The sequence below is a fragment of the Mauremys mutica genome, chromosome 6 (assembly GCF_020497125.1).
Source record: "Mauremys mutica isolate MM-2020 ecotype Southern chromosome 6, ASM2049712v1, whole genome shotgun sequence".
In the NCBI taxonomy this organism is placed as follows: Eukaryota; Metazoa; Chordata; order Testudines; family Geoemydidae; genus Mauremys; species Mauremys mutica.
This window is the reverse complement of record NC_059077.1, coordinates 100005041-100023733: the sequence shown is the minus strand read 5'-3', so window position 1 is coordinate 100023733 and position 18693 is coordinate 100005041. Positions and strand designations below refer to the sequence as shown.

At 41.8% G+C, this 18693-nt stretch overlaps 1 protein-coding gene across 6 annotated transcripts in view; it reads left to right on the top strand.

The window, feature by feature from the left end:
* Positions 1-18693, top strand: part of ADAMTSL1 (ADAMTS like 1) — a 654406-nt gene that overhangs the window by 615799 nt on the left and 19914 nt on the right. For all 6 annotated transcript variants that reach the window (XM_045021716.1, XM_045021715.1, XM_045021714.1 and 3 more), the window contains one exon: positions 1804-1938. In XM_045021716.1, the coding sequence (XP_044877651.1) occupies positions 1804-1938 (135 nt within the window). The remainder of the gene's footprint in view (positions 1-1803; positions 1939-18693) is intronic.

Genomic DNA, 18693 nt, shown 5'->3' with positions numbered 1-18693 from the left:
TAAATCTCCACTACTCAACCTTGCAGGGTGAACCTAGGCCCTGCAGAATCTGCTGCCTCAGTGGTTCCAGTTCTTGGGGCAGATTTGAAAGTGAAAGTTCTCGCAGTCTTATGGACAGCGCTGAAGCCTCTGTTTGATGTTCACCTGGGCAGGGCTGGCTCCAGACACCAGCATACGAAGCAGGTGCTTGGGGTGGCCAGTGGGAAGGACCTGCCGCCGAATTGCCACCAAGAAATGAAGCTGCGCAGTAGAGCTCCACTGATCACAGCTTTTTTTTTTTTCTTCGCCGCTTAGGGCGGCAAAAAAGCCTGAGCCAGCCCTGAACATGGGTCCCCTGTGACTTCAAATCAACCCTAGAAACTTGATCTAAAAATTATCTGCCTAGATTAAAAAAAAACAAAAAAAACCTGAGTTTCATCTTACAGATCATAATTCTCACATGGCTTCAGACCCTTTTCCTGCTCACGAAAAATGTCTTCTTTTTTAAAGATACAATGTTACTGTTGTTTCTCCAGGCAGCTTATACCCATTTGTAGGCAAATCACTTTCACAATCATTTTAATAAAAATAAATAGTACGAAACACCTGAGCCACATACATATCATAATGAGCACACGTGGCAGTAGCAACCCCAGCTCAACATGCAGCGCCGTTTAACTGAATGGGAAGGTGCCACCGTTCACTTACATCAAGTTTACTGTTTGCAGTGTTGTAGTAGCCATGTTGGTCCCAGGATATTAGAGAGACAAGCTGAGTGAGGTAGTATCTTTCATTGAACTAGGTCTTGACCTGTGTAAGTTCGAAAGCTTGTCTCTCTCACCAGCAGAAGTTGGTCCAGTAAAAGAGATCACCTCACCCCCCTTCTCTGTCCTGTATCACATTTACCGTCATTTAAATGACAGTGGGGGGAAAACAGGAAACAAAATACAAAAATTGAATCATTGTCATCATCAGAATTAATAATGGGCCGAATCCTACAGTCTTTAGGGACTGATCCTGTGAAAAGCGATCCTTACGCAGACAGTTACTCCTCCACAGAGTCCTGTTGACTTCAGTAGTACACAAGAGTAACTGTATTCACGGTAATAACTCTCTGTCGCTTTGGCCTATTAGGCATTTGGAGTTTTGCCTGAGTAGCTTTCAGGATTTGGCTCAGTGCTAAAGCAATCCTGAATTATGACCTTATCCAAAGTCCTCTGAAGTCAATAAAGAGGCTCCCATTGGCTTCAGTGGGCATTGGATCCGACCATTAGTATTGTCACTGTGATTTGAGGCTTCTCTATGTGGCAAGTTTCTGGGTGGCAAGCCAAGGTGTGACTCTACATTGTACCAGCTTGCTACTCGATAACGTCCCATGTGGACACAATTACAGAGCAGTGACTATCCCCGTGTGTGGCTTGGCATACTTCAAGCAGTAGTATGTTATGACTAGATACTGTATTGGCTGTGCTGTGTGAATTTACCATCTGTTATGAGCTACTGTATCTCTTACTGAACAAAATGTGCTGCAGTGCCTGGCTAGTCACAAAAAGGATGCTGTAATAGCCTTAATGCAAATGTTCTTAGCATTTGCGGGCTTGTGCCTGACCCTGAATTATTATTTTAACCTCTTCCCTGCCTCCTCACGTACCTGATACATCAGGCAAAGCACACCTCTGATGCTGTCCAATGTTACCTAGTATGTCCCCTTTGGAATGCTGATGTTCCAGCACAGCAAATAATGTGACAGCTGGTTTAAAACTTCCTCAATATCTTATCCGCTATGGTCTCCTTTGTCATCTCAGTCTCTCAATCTGTTTCCAGATCCCCCACAAACCCTCCTTCAATTAGAAGATTTGACAACAATGCTTTTAATCACGGGGCCAGATATTCCCTCAGTGCTGACCTCTCCTTCAGGAACAAGGATGGTGCTAAATCCTGGAAGTTCTGTCCTCATCGGTAAGTTGATTTCTAAAGTATGAGAAATAGGCTGAACATGCAAAATTCAGATCCAGATGTTCATCCAGATCAGGGGCATTGGTGGGTGGTGGGGAAGGTGGAGGGACTGCGTCAGCCTATTATAAATGGGGGCCATTTGCAAATTCTTGCTCTGGATTCAGGGACTCGAGTTCAAATTTTAAATACCACCATAGTGTGGGGTTTATTATTGTTATTCCCAAAAGCTTCAGACAGGATCAGGGCTCCTTTGTTCTAGACACTGTACATACACGAAGAAAGAGCCACAGCAAGTGGATGTAACAAACAGAGGGATGGAGGAGTCAGGATGAGGTTAAAGGTACTCTAGATTGTGCTTCTCTCTCTTTTTCCTCCCCACGTAACTACTGGTCTCTACTTTTCAAAGTCATCCATTCCTGTTGTTCTTTCTGCAGGGCTTCTCCCAGAGCTTTGTCCATCTCTCCACATTTACTTTTGTCTTGTAAACTGTTTGTTCCATTGTGGTATTTGTTTTAATCTTCTTTGTACCACATCTACAGCACCCAAAGTGTGCTCAGAGATTTACAAGCAAATAATTCTGAATGAAATAATCATCTTCTTCCATTATTTCATTCTTCTCCATCTTCTATTTAGTTTCTGTTTTGTCTTTCTTTTCTCTGTCCTCCAACCCCTATTGTATACTGTAGGATGTTTTCAGGCCTATGGGCACAGTCTGTTTACAAAAAGATTCTCATTCTGTTGTTGTTGTTATTTCTAAGCTCCCTTTCTTCCAATGTCTTGGAGGTTATATTTAATATGAGGCTCAGTTAAACAACCAGCTTTTCAGGCAGCCTTATCATGTATATGACTCTCAGTGAAATCATAGAGTAGTTCAGTACTGATTTTTAGCCTTGCAGAAGCAGGATTGTAAATCTTTAGCAGAGGATCTGTACCTTGTCTCAGTGCTGATAAGAATGATTGTATTCCTCTCCACAGGCCTCCTACCAGCTCTTTGCTTACATTCAGTAGCAAATATTTCTATAATGGGAGCTTGTATTTACATTTTTATTTGTTTGGGATTTATTTTTTCCCCAATGCTGACATCTGTGTCCATCTGTAATTGTTGCTTAGCAAGCTGCTCCGGATTGCATTTGTGCTTCCACCAAGCCTGCAGTCAAGGAGCTCTTTGTGGGGGGGAAATATCTGAAGATATTTGGTAGCATTCAATAAATCATTTCAGGTGTGGTTTTTATTGCACTCTCAGTCCTAGGACTTAGTCACACTTCTGTTTCATCCGTTTCATCGCAGGTTTTCAAAGCAAAATCTTTAGAAGTTTTTTGTTGAGATTTGAAAGAGGTCATAAAATAGGTTTTGCATCTGTTTGTACATAATAACCTTTACTTCAGTCTCGTGGGGCCATATCATCCCCTAACCTTCTGCGCCTGCTTAGGGGACAGGAAACTCCAGGAGTTCCCAATATCAAGCCAAATTTATTCTTGATGTACTTCTATTTATTCCATGGAGATACACATTGCTGAAGCTGACCTGATATTATAAAAATCTAAGGAAAGTTTTTGATAGATATTCTAATAAGAGATGAGCTCGGACTGAAATATCCAGTCTGCTAGAATTCATACAGATGCAACCAAAATGTCCATACGTAAGTGGATGACACAGCATGGCATAGCCAAAACATATGTGCAAAGCATTCGATACACATAAAAATTATCCAAACAATTATTGTCCTACCTGCATTCAGCTACAGATAGACCACTTACTTCTGCAAAAAGAATTGGCCCACACCTCAGCCATTCTTTTAACTGACACTAGATTACCTTTTAAGATTTTGTCAGCGTGGACTGGGATAAAAGACTCCCTCCCCTTTGTCTCCCAAATTCTGTTTCTCTGCAACTATCTAATAGCCATTCTGTCTCCATAACCCCTCTCCACAGCTACCCCATCTGGCTGTCCCCTCTAGTCCTTCCTATTGTGTTATCCAAAAGGTCCATTTTAAAGCCTGCTAAGCATTGAGCCAGTTTCTACACCAGCCGTTACCCACACAAGTAGCTCTAGGGAAGTCACTGCCGGGAGTCACCACAGTCTGCCCATCCTTTGGCTCATAGTCAAAATGTAACCATCAGAGTAACCTATGATCCAGGTCTGAGCTGCAGTCAAACTGCAGAGTACAACTTGGGCCATGCTGTGTAGAGAGGGCTTAAAGGGCATCTGCACACCCATACTCCTACTTCTGCTGCTGTGTGCGTGGCTGTTCCTCATGCATGTTTTTTAAAGCTCCTTTTCCCTTGATTTTAACAATAAGAGATGTAGTAGATTTGGTGGGAAATGCCCTCTTACTTGCCCATATATGAGAAAACATCAAGGACAATCTGCCTCATGCTGAAGAATAGCATCTTCTTGCTATGATGCCTTTTTTTGACTCTGGGGCAGGCTGTTTCTGCCCTGGTGCTTGCAAAGGTCCCCAGAGCTAGAAATTAAATAAATCACTTCTGTTGTTCATAAATGAGCTATGTTCCTCTCTGGCTCTGCCTTCTGGGCCAATAGGCGGAGACACATTTTTCAACTATGTTACCTCAAGGGGAGTGTCAGTCAATCCTTATCCATATTTCTAGGAGTGGGGGCTTTCTTTAAGACCTGTGCTTTAGATCAAAGTCTTTGCCTGCCCAAATGAGATCACTGGGAAGCAGTCTCACTGAAATATCATTCCGTGACCTATCCAAGTTTGGAGTTCAAAAAGTCAGCAAGCAGTTTTGCTTGCAATGGGGTGGTGTATTTTGACACAACAATTGCTGCTAACGCTTAGTGCTGAAGAGATGTCACAGAGAAGTATGGTGGCAAGTGATGCTGTAGAGTGATACGTCATGTGATAGCTGCTGCTGAAATGAGGTTGCCCAGTAATAAGGGGGAAAGAAGACACATGTTTTATCAGTGAGTAACATCATACCCTTGAATGTTAGAAGTGAGCAAAACCTTTTGAAATGAATTGGGCAATGGACTCTCATCTCAAACTGTACCAGTGATGGCATGTTATGCGTTATGTGTATTTGGGGGACAGGAACTACACAAACTCATTTGCACATGCTTGTATTCCATGTGCAAGCAAGGAGGCTGGTCTTGTAAAATACTGGGCATCTCTGGGTACTGAACACATCAGTTCCCATTGAGTGAGGTGCCTGATTGTCCCCTGGCATTCAGTGAGGTCTAATGGTGTGTTGATGAATCTGAGAAGACACTTAGCACCTGGCAGAAAGCATCTCAGGGCAGCAGAGTTCATGCCTTCATTTATGAAGCGGAAGACATGGTAAAAGTTGCAGGTTTAGAACAGAGACAGAATTGCTCATTTCAGGCTCAAGATCATCATTTTCTTACATTAGAGAAGATGTCAGCTAGAAAGTCAGAGTCTCTCCTGAAATCCTTACTCTGGAAAAGCTACGTTTTGTTGGAGTCATACTTTGCTTGGGCCCTTGTTGCCATTAAAAATATAATATGTGTAATTCCCCAATGACTGTGGTATAATGATACCGCCTCATCAAAGTATAGTAAAATACCATGGTTACAGCAGATACTTGGCATGGTGAATGCGGAATCATTAATGGCTCCTTTTTGTATACATGAGACATAATCTTTGCGTGAGGGCATTTGCCTTCAGGCGCACTGGAGTCCGAAGATGCATTGCAGATGAAAACAGTGATTAACTATCAGATGCAGAGATGACGGACAGTAGAAGGAGGAAGAATATATTTTGACCACTTTTTTAAAATAGCATGAGGTTACTTGGCATCTGTTTCTTCATTTAAATATTTCCTTGTAGATTAGCAGCTTGTTGTTGCATGGAAAATGGATATGAAAATATTTGATAAATCATTCCCCAAAGCATCAGTCCACAAGCTGCACATGTTTTTTTAGATCAGCAGAAATACAATCTTCCTGATGTGTGGTGATTTTTGAAAATATAATGCACACCCGAGGATAAGTATATAGAAGGAGGGAGAAGCACAGCAGCATGCACTATATATAATCAAATAAATGTTTTGGACGGCATTTACAAGGCAGCCACAGGAAGAGATGCTGCAGTTTTTTGGAATGAAGCTCCAGCTCATGAATTTAGAGGGAGACTGGAAAATAGGTAACATTTAAAATAGCTGGGAACTGAAACAAAGGTAGTAAATCCATCTGCTCCACCCACTGCTTAAGAGCTGTGAGAAGAATTTAAGCATCATCTTTAAGAAGAGAGAAAATAGCAAACAAATGTTGGGTATTTTAATACCCCTGCTAATGATACCTACAATATATTCTGACACTGGTGTCTGCTGTGCCCATCAGTATATATATTTTAAAGCACACATTTCCATGGAACCTACGTGCAGGAAGAGCTCATCAAAAAAACGGATGGTATTTTATCAGGGAGGGAAAACGATCAGAATTTTTTGGGCAAAAATAAAGTTGATATTCTGAATTTTAAACATTTTAGCTCAAAAGCTGGCCAAAATACAGGATGCAACATTTTTGTGAAAATTCTAGGCCTTTATTTTGTAGTTGTTCTGGTTGATATTTCAGTTAAAAATCTCATTGTAATATTTTATTTCAAAACCTTTTTTTACAACTGTACTTGCTTGTTCTCTAGCCAGCATTTCTGGTGCTTTTGCTTTGTTCTGTACTCAGCTGCCCTCAGATGTTCCCGTGCCACTCATAATGAAATCTATGGGAGCCACAGGAATGCCCCGGGGATGCAGTATGTTTAGCAATCATGCTGGAAATGATGGCCGTTGGACTGTGAAGATTGATGCAAAGTGGCTGTAATATGACTGGTTTTCTCAAAGCCAGTCTGGAGTCTATGGGTAAAGATCATAATGTTTTGGATTCAAATCTAGGAGAGCAACGCCTATCTTGAGGAGCCTTCACAGACCATCACCCAAAGTGGGTATCTGAGAGCATGAGGAGAGGATGGACCAGGGAACTGAATTAGAATCTTCTGACTCCAAGGCTAGTGCCACAGTCAGTGGTCCATGACTTGTCCAAGGTTATGGAGGCAGAGTTTCTGCCTCCATTTTCCTTCTGTAATATGGGGGCAGTAGTACTTCCCTACCTCACAGGGGTGCTCTAAGGATAAATACATCAAAAGATGTGAGGTGCCCAGATACTCTGGAGTCATATAACTATGAGCTCTAGAATGTGTGGATATCACAGTACAGCAGCTCTTTCAATGGAAACCTGACCATCACTGCAGCAGGAGGCACTGGACTCGTTATGGTGGGGTCCAAACTATGACATGCCTGTTGAGTGTGGCATGCTTAAAAAATAGCAAAATTTCTGTATGTAGGGGATACTGAACAACAACAGTAAAGTTAGATGGTGAAGTGTGCTTTTTATGACCAGAAAAGTACAATCGACTGTAAAAAGGAAATCCTGCTGTTCCATATGTATTGTGCTCTCCCTCGGTGACTTCCATATCAAATTTGCTCAGTTCACAAGTCAGAGCAAGATTTTCCTAACTGGCAGCACTGGGAGCACAGTCTTGGAAAGCAATCTCCTTTCGACTTTTATACCTTATTCCCAATGACTGGAGGGTCAGAACTTAGCTGCCAATTTCACCCTTGATTCAGGAGACAGAAGAGTTAGACTACAATTTCCTGTTCTGCAAATAAACAGGCTCTTTGGTGGTGATGCTAGTTTAAAAAACCACCAGCACCCAGTTTACATCAGTAGAGAAAGTGGAATTCACTTGAAAGATACAAATGGCTCAGTTCTGCCACAACAGTATCTCACATGGATTTTCCATTGGAGTCATTCTCTCCTATGCTCTGATGATGTGGCAGGAGAATAGAGCCCATAAAGAGCAGATATCACAGGTTCAGTAGCCAGGTGTCATTTTGTTAGTTGTTTTTTTTTGGCTCTAGCTATTGTTTATAGGCACATTCTCTTTACACAGTATGATTAAACAACTAATTATAAATCTGCAAAAATTGAGATCTGGATTTTGCAGAACTCAAAGTTCAGAGTTCAAATCCAGAGGCTTGGCTCAGGCCTATTGTTAGTATTTTCATCTCTGGAGACTTGGGAGTATAGCTGGATTAGGTGATGGATAGAAGGAGTTTGTTCATCTCATTTGGATGTCGTGGAGTGTTTTATGGTGAGTACAGTCCAGTGTGATTGGCTGGCTGACCAGGAGAGGCCAACATTGATGTATCAACAGTTCCTTGGACTCAGAACATTACAGTCTCACAAAATTCACCTTCTTAACATGGAATATCAATATTTGTTAAAAATCAGTGTGAAACGAACCAAAATAATATGCTCTTTAATATAATCAGAGCTGTAAATATGAGTCCAATGTGAAGCTCTATAATATACCCAAAAGCGATTGATTAATTCATCCACTTGAAACATCAGAATTTTTCCTAAATACCTTCCTGTCCTGTTCCCTCCCCCATCACTCCCCAGTTCTCTCATGTAAATCTTCCTAGACTTGGCAATTAGTGTTATGATTTAAAAGTTATTGATAGAAATACAGAATAATTTACACTGTGCACAAGGAAACGGAATAGGGAAAAACTCACATAATTATGCTAAATCTGGTGTTTCAGCTCCCTTGTGGAATAGAATCATAGAATTATAGGACTGGAAGGGACCATGAGGATCATCTAGTCCAGTCCCCTGCACTCATGGCAGGACTAAGTAGCATCTAAACCAAGGAGGGAAAAACAGAAATTGCATATTAGGGGTGAGATAAATTCAGGAATATCCAAGGGGCTGTTTTTCAGAACATTGTAGAGGGTTTCATTATTATAAGAAGTTGGACTTCAGTGCGTTTTGAAAGCATGAATTCATTTTAAATAATGTTACTTGAGCAATTTTAGATTGCATAATGATAACATTTCCATTCATATTGATTTTTAAATATAAATCATAAATCAAATCACATGTAAGTTGTATATTTGTGAAGATCAAAGTTAAATACAAATAGAAGTTCACTGGATATATATTACATCATAGGAACCATATCATTCATTCACCAATATGATGCTATCACTCTAATTTCATACTAAGCATTGGTATAAAGTAGGGCTGTCGATTAATCGCAGTTAACTCAAAAAAATTAATCTTAATAAAAAAATTAATTGCGATTAATCACAGTTTTAATTGCACTGTTAAACAATAGATTATCAATTGAAATTTATTTAATATTTGTGGATGTTTTTCTACATTTTCAAATATATGGATTTCAGTTACAGCCCTAAATAGTTCCTATTGCTAGTAATTGGATTTTCCAATAATATCTGTCTAACGTGGTCTAAATAAATCAAAATAAATGGTGGTGGTTGTATTCTTCTGTAACACACATGGCTTAGTTCCTGCAGATTTGACCAAATTAAACCAGGGACAGAGTTAGGTGGAAGACGCATTCATATAGTGAGGTTTGGACAGATTCTGATAAAATAAGACCTGAGCAGAATGTATGTGTCCAAAACTTAAAATTAACCTTCTCAAAGGTTCAAAGAGAAAAAAATAAAAGTTCAATTACCCTTTTTTATTTTGTTTTTTATTTTCATTCATCTCTTCAGTTCTTGGCCCTTGCTGGGTCCAAAAGTGAAAGGGACAAAATGCCCTAAGAAAGACTGTTGTCTCAGTGTGTCCAGCTTAATTGGAAGCAGGAAACACGAGTAGTATCTCATGAATTCTTGCTCCTGTGAGATTTCCAGCACAGTTTTGCAGACTGAAGAGATTCAGGTAAACATTCAAACTTTTTGAGTTAAACCCCTAAAAAAAGTCCTTTTCTTCCCTGCAAAATGTCATTCATTGCCTGATGTTTCTTTGGTGTGCATTCACTCGTGATCAAATTAGCAGACAACACCAAAGCTGAAAAATGTTGCAAAGTGTAGTCAATATTGGAGAACAGACCCAAAGCCATGGTCTACTCTACAGTGTTAGGGCAACGTAAGGCAGCTTAGATTGACCTATGTTTCTACACCAAAATTTCACTCCCCCTAATGTAACTCACCCACTACACCAACGTAATAATTCCACCTCCACTAGAGGCAGAGAGTTGATGTCGATGTAGTTAGGTCAATGCAGTGTGTGTGTGTAGACACTGTGTTGCTTACATCAAGTGTAGTTGACATTTAGAAGCTGTCCCACAATACTCCACACTGACAATTTAATTAATGCAAGCATTTGACCAGCCACCCCTCTGTCTAGACACACCCTCTATTAGTGTACGCATCACATATAAGTGGGTTTATTTTAATCTTGGCTCTATCTGTCTATCCAACCAGCCAGTTGTGTATTCTACTGTGCTTTCCACTGTAGTATCTGATTCTTATGGAGTATCCTTTATACTCTTCTAATATTAGAGATAATCAGAAAATGTGGGAAGGGGATTCTGCTTACAATTTTGACTTTTCATCAAAATGGAAACCCAAACGCCAACGTTTTTCCAGTTTTTAGCATCCGAAACACAAGAATATTTGCCCCAAAACTGCCAGACACCAAAAATGTGGCCAAAAACTGCCCAGAAACCAAAACAATTCTGTTTCCTGATGAAATTTCAGGTTTTTGACCTGGCCAAAATATAGGAAATTCTTAGGGAAAGCTGGCATTTTCCACTCAAAAATCATCTATTCTGTTGAAAACCCAGTTTTCCATTGGGAAGAAGGTTCAAGGGGAAATATTTGATCAAATTTATCTAAGTACTGTTTTGTCTTCATGTAAAAACCACTGCTGTTTCTATAGTCAGGGTCTGGGATTAGGGCTGGGAGAGGCAAGGAAGTGGTCCGGAAGAAGATCTCCATTTTTAAGAACCGGTCAAGAGTGAAGCAACTTGGGAACCCCCTTTCTACACTAATGGTTCAACATGCTGCCGTATTAAATAATGTTACTAGTGTCTGAGGCCATTTCTGATTAATATCATGAATGAGGGTTGCAACCCACGAGCTCATGGCTGTAAGCCCATCCAGACTAGCTGGGCCAGATTCTGCTCTCACGCGCACTGATGTAAACCAGGTATAGCTCCACTAAACTCAGTGGAATTACTCTGGTGTAAAGGTGGTGGGAGATCACAGTGTGGCCCTGTGTATTACAGTCTGGTCATCTGTCATTCTTTTGGCTCCTACTACAACAGTCAAAAGATCTTTCAGCCGTGTTGAGGTTCTTGTGCACGCCCTAAGCATTGCTGTAGGATAAGCAGAAGAGAACTTCCAGATGGCCTTTCCAATACTAGAGGGTTTCTGAGCTGTGGTCTCTAGGACTCCTCTGCTACAGGCATTGAAAAGCCATACGCTATCCTGGGTTGGTTGCCAAAGCCTGCCAATCACTGCCAGAACACCTCGTTAGCCAGACAGAAATTACACTGCAGCTTCGTTAGAAACACACAGCAATAGCTTTCCTGTGCTCTCCACCACCACCTCCTCTCTTCCTTGCTTCTGATTTTCCTTGCTTCATTGGGAAGTTTCTGGGCTGCCAGAAACTCAGGACTCAGCAGGCTTATATCAGCTTAATAAATACAGAAAGGTCTTCATGCTTCCATAGCAGCCCTGACCTTGGTAATCCACTCTGGTGTTCATATTGAGCAGTCATTCCTTCCTGTGACTTGTTGTTGAACTCCACACGGTGCAGTGGCGCCTCTCAGGATATCTGCTGTGAATATCAACCATCCTTCATCTCATGTATAAATATATGGCTATCCTGTGGCTGTTGTGGTGGTGGAGCAGAGATGAACTACAGCATATTCTTTTTCAATCTGTGTCACTCCATGAACAGACACATCAAAGTGAGTTAAGGATGGAGTTTCAGCCTTCAGTTTCCATCCTCTCAGACTTCATCTTCCATTTTTCATAACTGTTAGGTGGCTTCAGCCTGACTCTTAATGATATTGTAAAGTTGTATCTCGGTGTATAAGTTTCTCCTTTTCAGAATTATTTTACAAAGCACCTTATTTCCCCCAACAGTTTGAAACCCCTTTGACCTCTTAAAGCGACCACCATGTGGTTAGGTATTTGGGAACATTTTTAGCAATCTCTATGGGGCAGGGAACATATCTGTATCTGTTTGCAAAATATTGTATAAATTTACAGCACTACATACATGATATCTAAGAAAAATAACGTGTGGTATTCTATAACCAAGATATATAGTCAAGCTGGAAAGGCATATCGAGGTGGGTCCCACAGGGATATCGAGGTGGGTCCGGTTCTGTTCAATATCTTCATCAGTGATTTAGATAATGGCATAAAGAGTACACTTATAAAGTTTGTGGATGATACCAAGCTTGGAGGGGTTGCAAGTGCTTTGGAGGATAGGATTAAAATTCAAAATGATCTGGACAAACTGAAGAGATGGTCTGAAGAAAATAGGGTGAAATTCAATAAGGACAAATGCAAAGTACTCCACTTAAGAAGGAACGATCAGTTGCACACATACAAAATGGGAAATGACTCCCAATGGAGTACCACAGAAAGGGAACTGGGGGGTCATAGTGGACCACAAGCTAAATATGAGTTTTAAAAAAATGCAAACATCATTCTGGTATGTATTAGCAGGAGTGTTGTAACCAAGACATGAGAAGTAATTCTTCTGATCTACTCTGCACTGATTAGGCCTCAGCTGGAATATTGTGTCAAATTCTGGGCGCCACATTTTAGGAAAGATGTGGACAAATTGGAGAAAGTCCAGAAAAGATCAATAAAAATGATTAAAGGTCTAGAAAACATGACCTATAAGGGAATATTGAAAAAATTGGGTTTGTTCAGTCTGGAGAAGAGAAGACTGAGGGGTGACATGATGATAGTTTTCAAATACATAAAAGGTTGTTACAAGGAGGAGGGAGAAAAATTGTTCTCCTTTACCTCTGAGGATAAGACATGAAGCAATAGGCTTAAATTGCAGCAAGGGATATTTAGGTTGAACATTTGAAAAAACTTCCTAACTGTCAGGGTGGTTAAGCAATGGAATAAATTGCCTAGGAATCTAGAAATCTGCATCATTGGAGATTTTTAATAGCATATTAGACAAACACCTGTCAGGGGTAGTCTAGATAATCCTGCCATGAGTGCAGGGGACTGGACTAGATGACCTCTCAAGGTCCCTTCCAGTCCTATGATTCTATGATAAGTGTTTGTGGACTGTTTAAAAGCCATGTCATTTACTTAATACCATAGATTTTAACTGCTCCTTTGGTGCCATAAAAGCTTTATTTAAAATATCAGGGTTTTTACTGTTGTCATCAGCTGTATTGGTATATATTAAGAAATGCTAAATACTCAGCTTTACTCTGCTAAGATTAATTCATGCTAATTCTGCCTGATTTTAATTTGTCATACAGTTTGGGAAAAATAATATTTTCATTTACACAGCTCCTTCCTTTTGAGGATCTCAGTGTATGTTATAAATATTAACAAAGCCTCACAATATTCCTTTGGAGGTTTTATTTTATCTATTTTATGGAGACAGGGAGAGGTTTAGGCTGTGTCTACACTTAAAACGCTACAGCAGCACAGCTGCAGCTGCACCACTGTAGCTCTTCAGCATAGACACTTACTACAGCGACAGGAGGGGTTCTGTAGTAAACCCAAGAATACTTCCATCAACCTAGTGCAGTCTACACAGGGACTTAAGTTGGCTTAATTACCTTGCTAAGGGGTAGGGTGACCAGATGTCCCGTTTTTAAAGGGACTCTCCCGTATTTAAGCCCTCCTGCAGGTGTCCTGACTTCTCTTAAAAACGGGCTAATTGTCACGTATTTTCTGTTCCTCCTCCCCTCCCCCCTCCAATCAGTACTGGCAGGTCCTGCTGCTGGACTGATCCCTGCTCGCCTGCCACTCACCCACCAGCTGTGAGCGGGGGGTCCAGTGGCTGACGTTGGGAGATGGGTGTGCAAGGCTGGTGTCAAGGCAAAGATGCAACATGCAGGGCCAACTGCTCCCCCTGCTGGTCCATCAGTGCAGCCCCACTGCGTGCCAGCTCTCGACCAGCAAGGCCCCATCCCCTGTCCCATTTCCGTCCAGCACTGGCTGCGAGCTGCGGTGGCTGGTGTGTATGGGCAGGCGCCAGGCAGGGGCTGGCTACGTGTCGGCTCTGTTGCCCATCCATCGGACGTTTACATGCTCCCCTTCTTGCTGTTCTCTCCCTGCTTTGCCCCTTCATGCCACCATCCCCGCTGCTCCTCCATATCTCCCCCATCGGTGCGCGTCCCCCTCTCAGCACTGTGCAGAGAACCAGCCACTGTAAGATCTATGGATGAAAACCACTACATAAAGGTGTCAAGTATCAGAGGGGTAGCCGTGTTAGTCTGGATCTGTAAAAGCAACAAAGAATCCTGTGGCACCTTATAGACTAACAGACGTTTTGCAGCATGAGCTTTCGTGGGTGAATACCCACTTCTTCAGATGCAAGTGGTGGAAATTTCCAGGGGCAGGTTTATATATGCAAGCAAGAAGCAAGCTAGAGATAACGAGGTTAGATCAATCAGGGAGGATGGGGCCCTGTTCTAGCAGTTGAGGTGTGAAAACCAAGGGAGGAGAAACTGGTTCTGTAATTGGCAAGCCATTCACAGTCTTTGTTTAATCCTGAGCTGATGGTGTCAAATTTGCAGATGAACTGGAGCTCAGCAGTTTCTCTTTGAAGTCTGGTCCTGAAGTTTTTTTGCTGCAGGATGGCCACCTTAAGATCTGCTATTGTGTGGCCAGGGAGGTTGAAGTGTTCTCCTACAGGTTTTTGTATATTGCCATTCCTAATATCTGATTTGTGTCCATTTATCCTTTTCCTTAGAGACTGTCCAGTTTGGCCGATGTACATAGCAGAGGGGCACTGCTGGCATATGATGGCATATATTACATTGGTGGACGTGCAGGTGAATGAACCAGTGATGGTGTGGCTGATCTGGTTAGGTCCTGTGATGGTGTTGCTGGTGTAGATATGTGGGCAGAGTTGGCATCGAGGTTTGTTGCATGGGTTGGTTCCTGAGCTAGAGTTACTATGGTGCGGTGTGCAGTTACTGGTGAGAATATGCTTCAGGTTGGCAGGTTGTCTGTGGGCGAGGACTGGCCTGCCACCCAAGGCCTGTGAAAGTGTGGGATCATTCTCCAGGATGGGTTGTAGATCCCTGATGATGCGCTGGAGGGGTTTGAGCTGGGGACTGTATGTGATGGCCAGTGGAGTCCTGTTGGTTTCTTTCTTGGGTTTGTCTTGCAGTAGGAGGCTTCTGGGTACACGTCTGGCTCTGTTGATCTGTCTCCTTATTTCCTCGTGCGGGTACTGTAGTTTTGAGAATGCTTGGTGGAGATTTTGTAGGTGTTGGTCTCTGTCTGTGGGGTTAGAGCAGATGCGGTTGTACCTCAGTGCTTGGCTGTAGACAATGGATCTTGTGGTGTGCCCGGGATGGAAGCTGGAGGCATGAAGGTAGGCATAGCGGTCGGTAGGTTTTCGGTATAGGGTGGTGTTAATGTGACCATCAATTATTTGCACCGTAGTGTCTAGGAAGTGGACCTCCCGTGTAGATTGGTCCAGGCTGAGGTTGATGGTGGGGTGGAAGCTGTTGAAATCGTGGTGGAATTTTTCAAAGACTGTGAATGGCTTGCCAATTACAGAACCAGTTTCTCCTCCCTTGGTTTTCACACCTCAACTGCTAGAACAGGGCCCCATCCTCCCTGATTGATCTAACCTCGTTATCTCTAGCTTGCTTCTTGCTTGCATATATAAACCTGCCCCTGGAAATTTCCACCACTTGCATCTGAAGAAGTGGGTATTCACCCACGAAAGCTCATGCTGCAAAACGTCTGTTAGTCTATAAGGTGCCACAGGATTCTTTGTTGCTTTTACATAAAGGTGGTTTGTCATTATTAGGCCCAAACTGAAACACAAAATCCAGAGAGGTCCCTTCTCCCACATCCGGTCCGTATCTCAACTCTGTACTTTGGACCAATCTCATAACCATTAGAAAGATCTGTTGGGCACTTGTATTAAGTTGAGAAGAATCCCAAAGAACATTTTGTTAGTCAGACACAGGAGCTTGAGAACAATTTGTAACTGTTTTTGGAGGTTTTGTTTTTGTTTTTTAAAGAAAATTCCATTCATTTTTTTCAAATTTTAACGGGCTTCTAAAAGGAGCTCTGTATTCATATGCAGTAATAAACTGCACCCAATGAACAACTGCGGTGTGGTTGGATTCATTTGTTTCTGTCCTTCAGGTGAAAAAGAGGAGTTATGTCTGTTCTGTGATTTGTTCCCTTAGTTTTAGCGCTGCTGGCTCCGATTTGTTCTTCAGTTACAGCCATGCAATGAGGCTGCACTAGTGTAACTGAGAACAGGATTTGGCCTGCAGTGTTAATTTATTCTTTCCTCTCATGCAGTTACTGGCATTGCTGTAGAACCTTGGTCTCCCGCCGGCCAAGCCCTTTTTGCTAACTTTGAAATATTAACTTTCCCTTTCTCCCCGGTGTCCCACCGCCCGCAAAAATGTATAATTTATATACGTTTTTGTTTGCAATTCCAAAAAAAAAAAAGAGAAAAAATATCTCACATCTGTGAATCATACCCTGGCTTCAGATCAATTTAGAGTCACAGTGGACCTGGAAGAGGAGGCCTAAAAGCAATATTTTCTTTCACTGGTTAAGAAGGGCTGATAGAGAAGAGTCTTCTACTGCCAGAGCTCTCTGTAGTCAGGAAACATTACCAGACACTGCTTCCCCGCCATAAGAGTCCCGCTGTACTAACATCCCTTAGTAACTGCACTGGCTAGAGATGAAGACAGTTTTTCACTCCCATACTGTTTATCCCATGCTTGGGGCAGGTGTTGAACACTGGAAGGATAAAACAGTCAACGATGACATGTTTGGGAGGAAATGGAAAATAGGTGTTGGTAATCTGTATTAAATGGTATTCATATTATTTGCTGGGAGGAGAGGGGAACAGGGATGTTATGGGAACATATTTATATTCCAATCTGATTTTTGCTAAATATGCCTAACATATTATCCCACAGGTTATGCATCTGTCCAAGTGAATACATGTAGGATATATCATCTGTGAAGGGTGATTGATGCTCATTCTGCATACACAAATGGGAAATATCCATTACATACGAGCCTCATAGGTACAGGCAAGGTTTTTTCATTAGAAGTGGAAAATATTACTAATTATTCATTGGTAACACATATGGAAAGAATGGGGGGTGATTTTTCCCCCTATTATTGGCTACTAGCTATTCCCGTAGCCTATTATTTTATAAGTAGATCTGGAAAAAGAAATATAGATGATGCAAATAAAATATACAGTGATGGGAAGAGCAGTAATTAATTTATTTGGCAGAAAAATCTTCAAAAGAAACAAAAGAGCTCAGCTATGGATTGTAGTTTAATTTCAGTTCCCTTTGTATTTGCTTGTTATTGGGTTGATCTTTCTACTTTCCCCTTTTTAAACCATGGTAGTTGATTTTGCAGACACACAGTAAAACTGAATTACCCGCGTGTCTGTATGTTGATCTTTGAGAGACCTCTTTGTAATCACATTTAAAAAACCGATATACAGGTTAGAATGTCATATGTGGGGCCAGTGGCCCTGCCTTTTAATAAGATTGTCCAACACTTTCCATTATAAGACCCTGTTTTCAGTTTCTTATAACTTTGGTAAACTTTAAACATTTAGGCTAAAATTTCCAATGCTGGGTGTTTGCATCAGGCTAATCATTTTTTTCTTTTGGGTGGGGGGAGGTCAAGGTAAATGTCAGCCAAAATGGTTCAGCCAATTCCAAGAATGAGGTTGGGGGAGGGAAAGCATATTTTCTGCAATGTTAAAAAAAATTCTGGTGACCTTTGCTTTGAGATGCTCTAGCTCCCCCACATTTGGAGCAAGGACCTGAAATTTGGCACGGGTGTGGCCTTTGTGTCAGGGACGAACCATGTGGATGTCAATATGATGGCACTGTTAAAAGAACATAAAGTCAAAGCACTCAAAAGTTAGGAAATACATTGACAGCCTTAATGCTGGCATTTCCTAGTTTTTAAGAGTTTGACTTTGCAAGTTTTGTGTGTGTGTGTGTGTGTGTGTGTGTTTATACTCACATCCCTGCACACAGACACGTCCCTGCACTTGTTATGGATGCTAATTCTTCCCCATTAAATCACAAATGGAAGGATGATCATGTGGCTTAAAGCACAGGACTGGGCATCAAACAATGTGGGTTCTATTTCTGCCTCTGCCAAAGACCTGTTACTTAACGTCACCGTGCCTCAGTTTCCTCATCACAAAAAGGGGAATAATACTGCCTTATTTTACAGGAGGTTTACAAGGCTTAACATGAATTATTCACTCAGGTTTGTATGGTGATTTAAAACTTCACATAAAAGACACTATGGAAATGCAAAGCATTATTGGCCATTTAAAAACTGTTTTTACGTATATAAGAAGGCACCCATTATAAACATCTCTCAGGCCACGTCTATACTTACCCGCCGGGTCGACGCGGGGAGTTCGACTTCTCGGAGTTCGAACTATCGCATCTGATCTAGACGCGATAGTTCGAACTCCGGAAGCGCCGCGGTCGACTCCGGTACTCCACCACGGCAGGAGGAGTTGCCGGAGTCGACCTTGGAGCCGCGGAGTTCGCTTCTGCGGCGTCTGGACGGTAAGTCATTCGAACTAGGGTAGTTCGAATTCAGCTACGTTATTCACGTAGCTGAATTCGCGTACCCTAGTTCGAACCAGGGGCTGTGTGTAGACCAGGGCTTAGATCTTTAATTATTGAGAGGAAGAGGGAAAATCAGACAACAG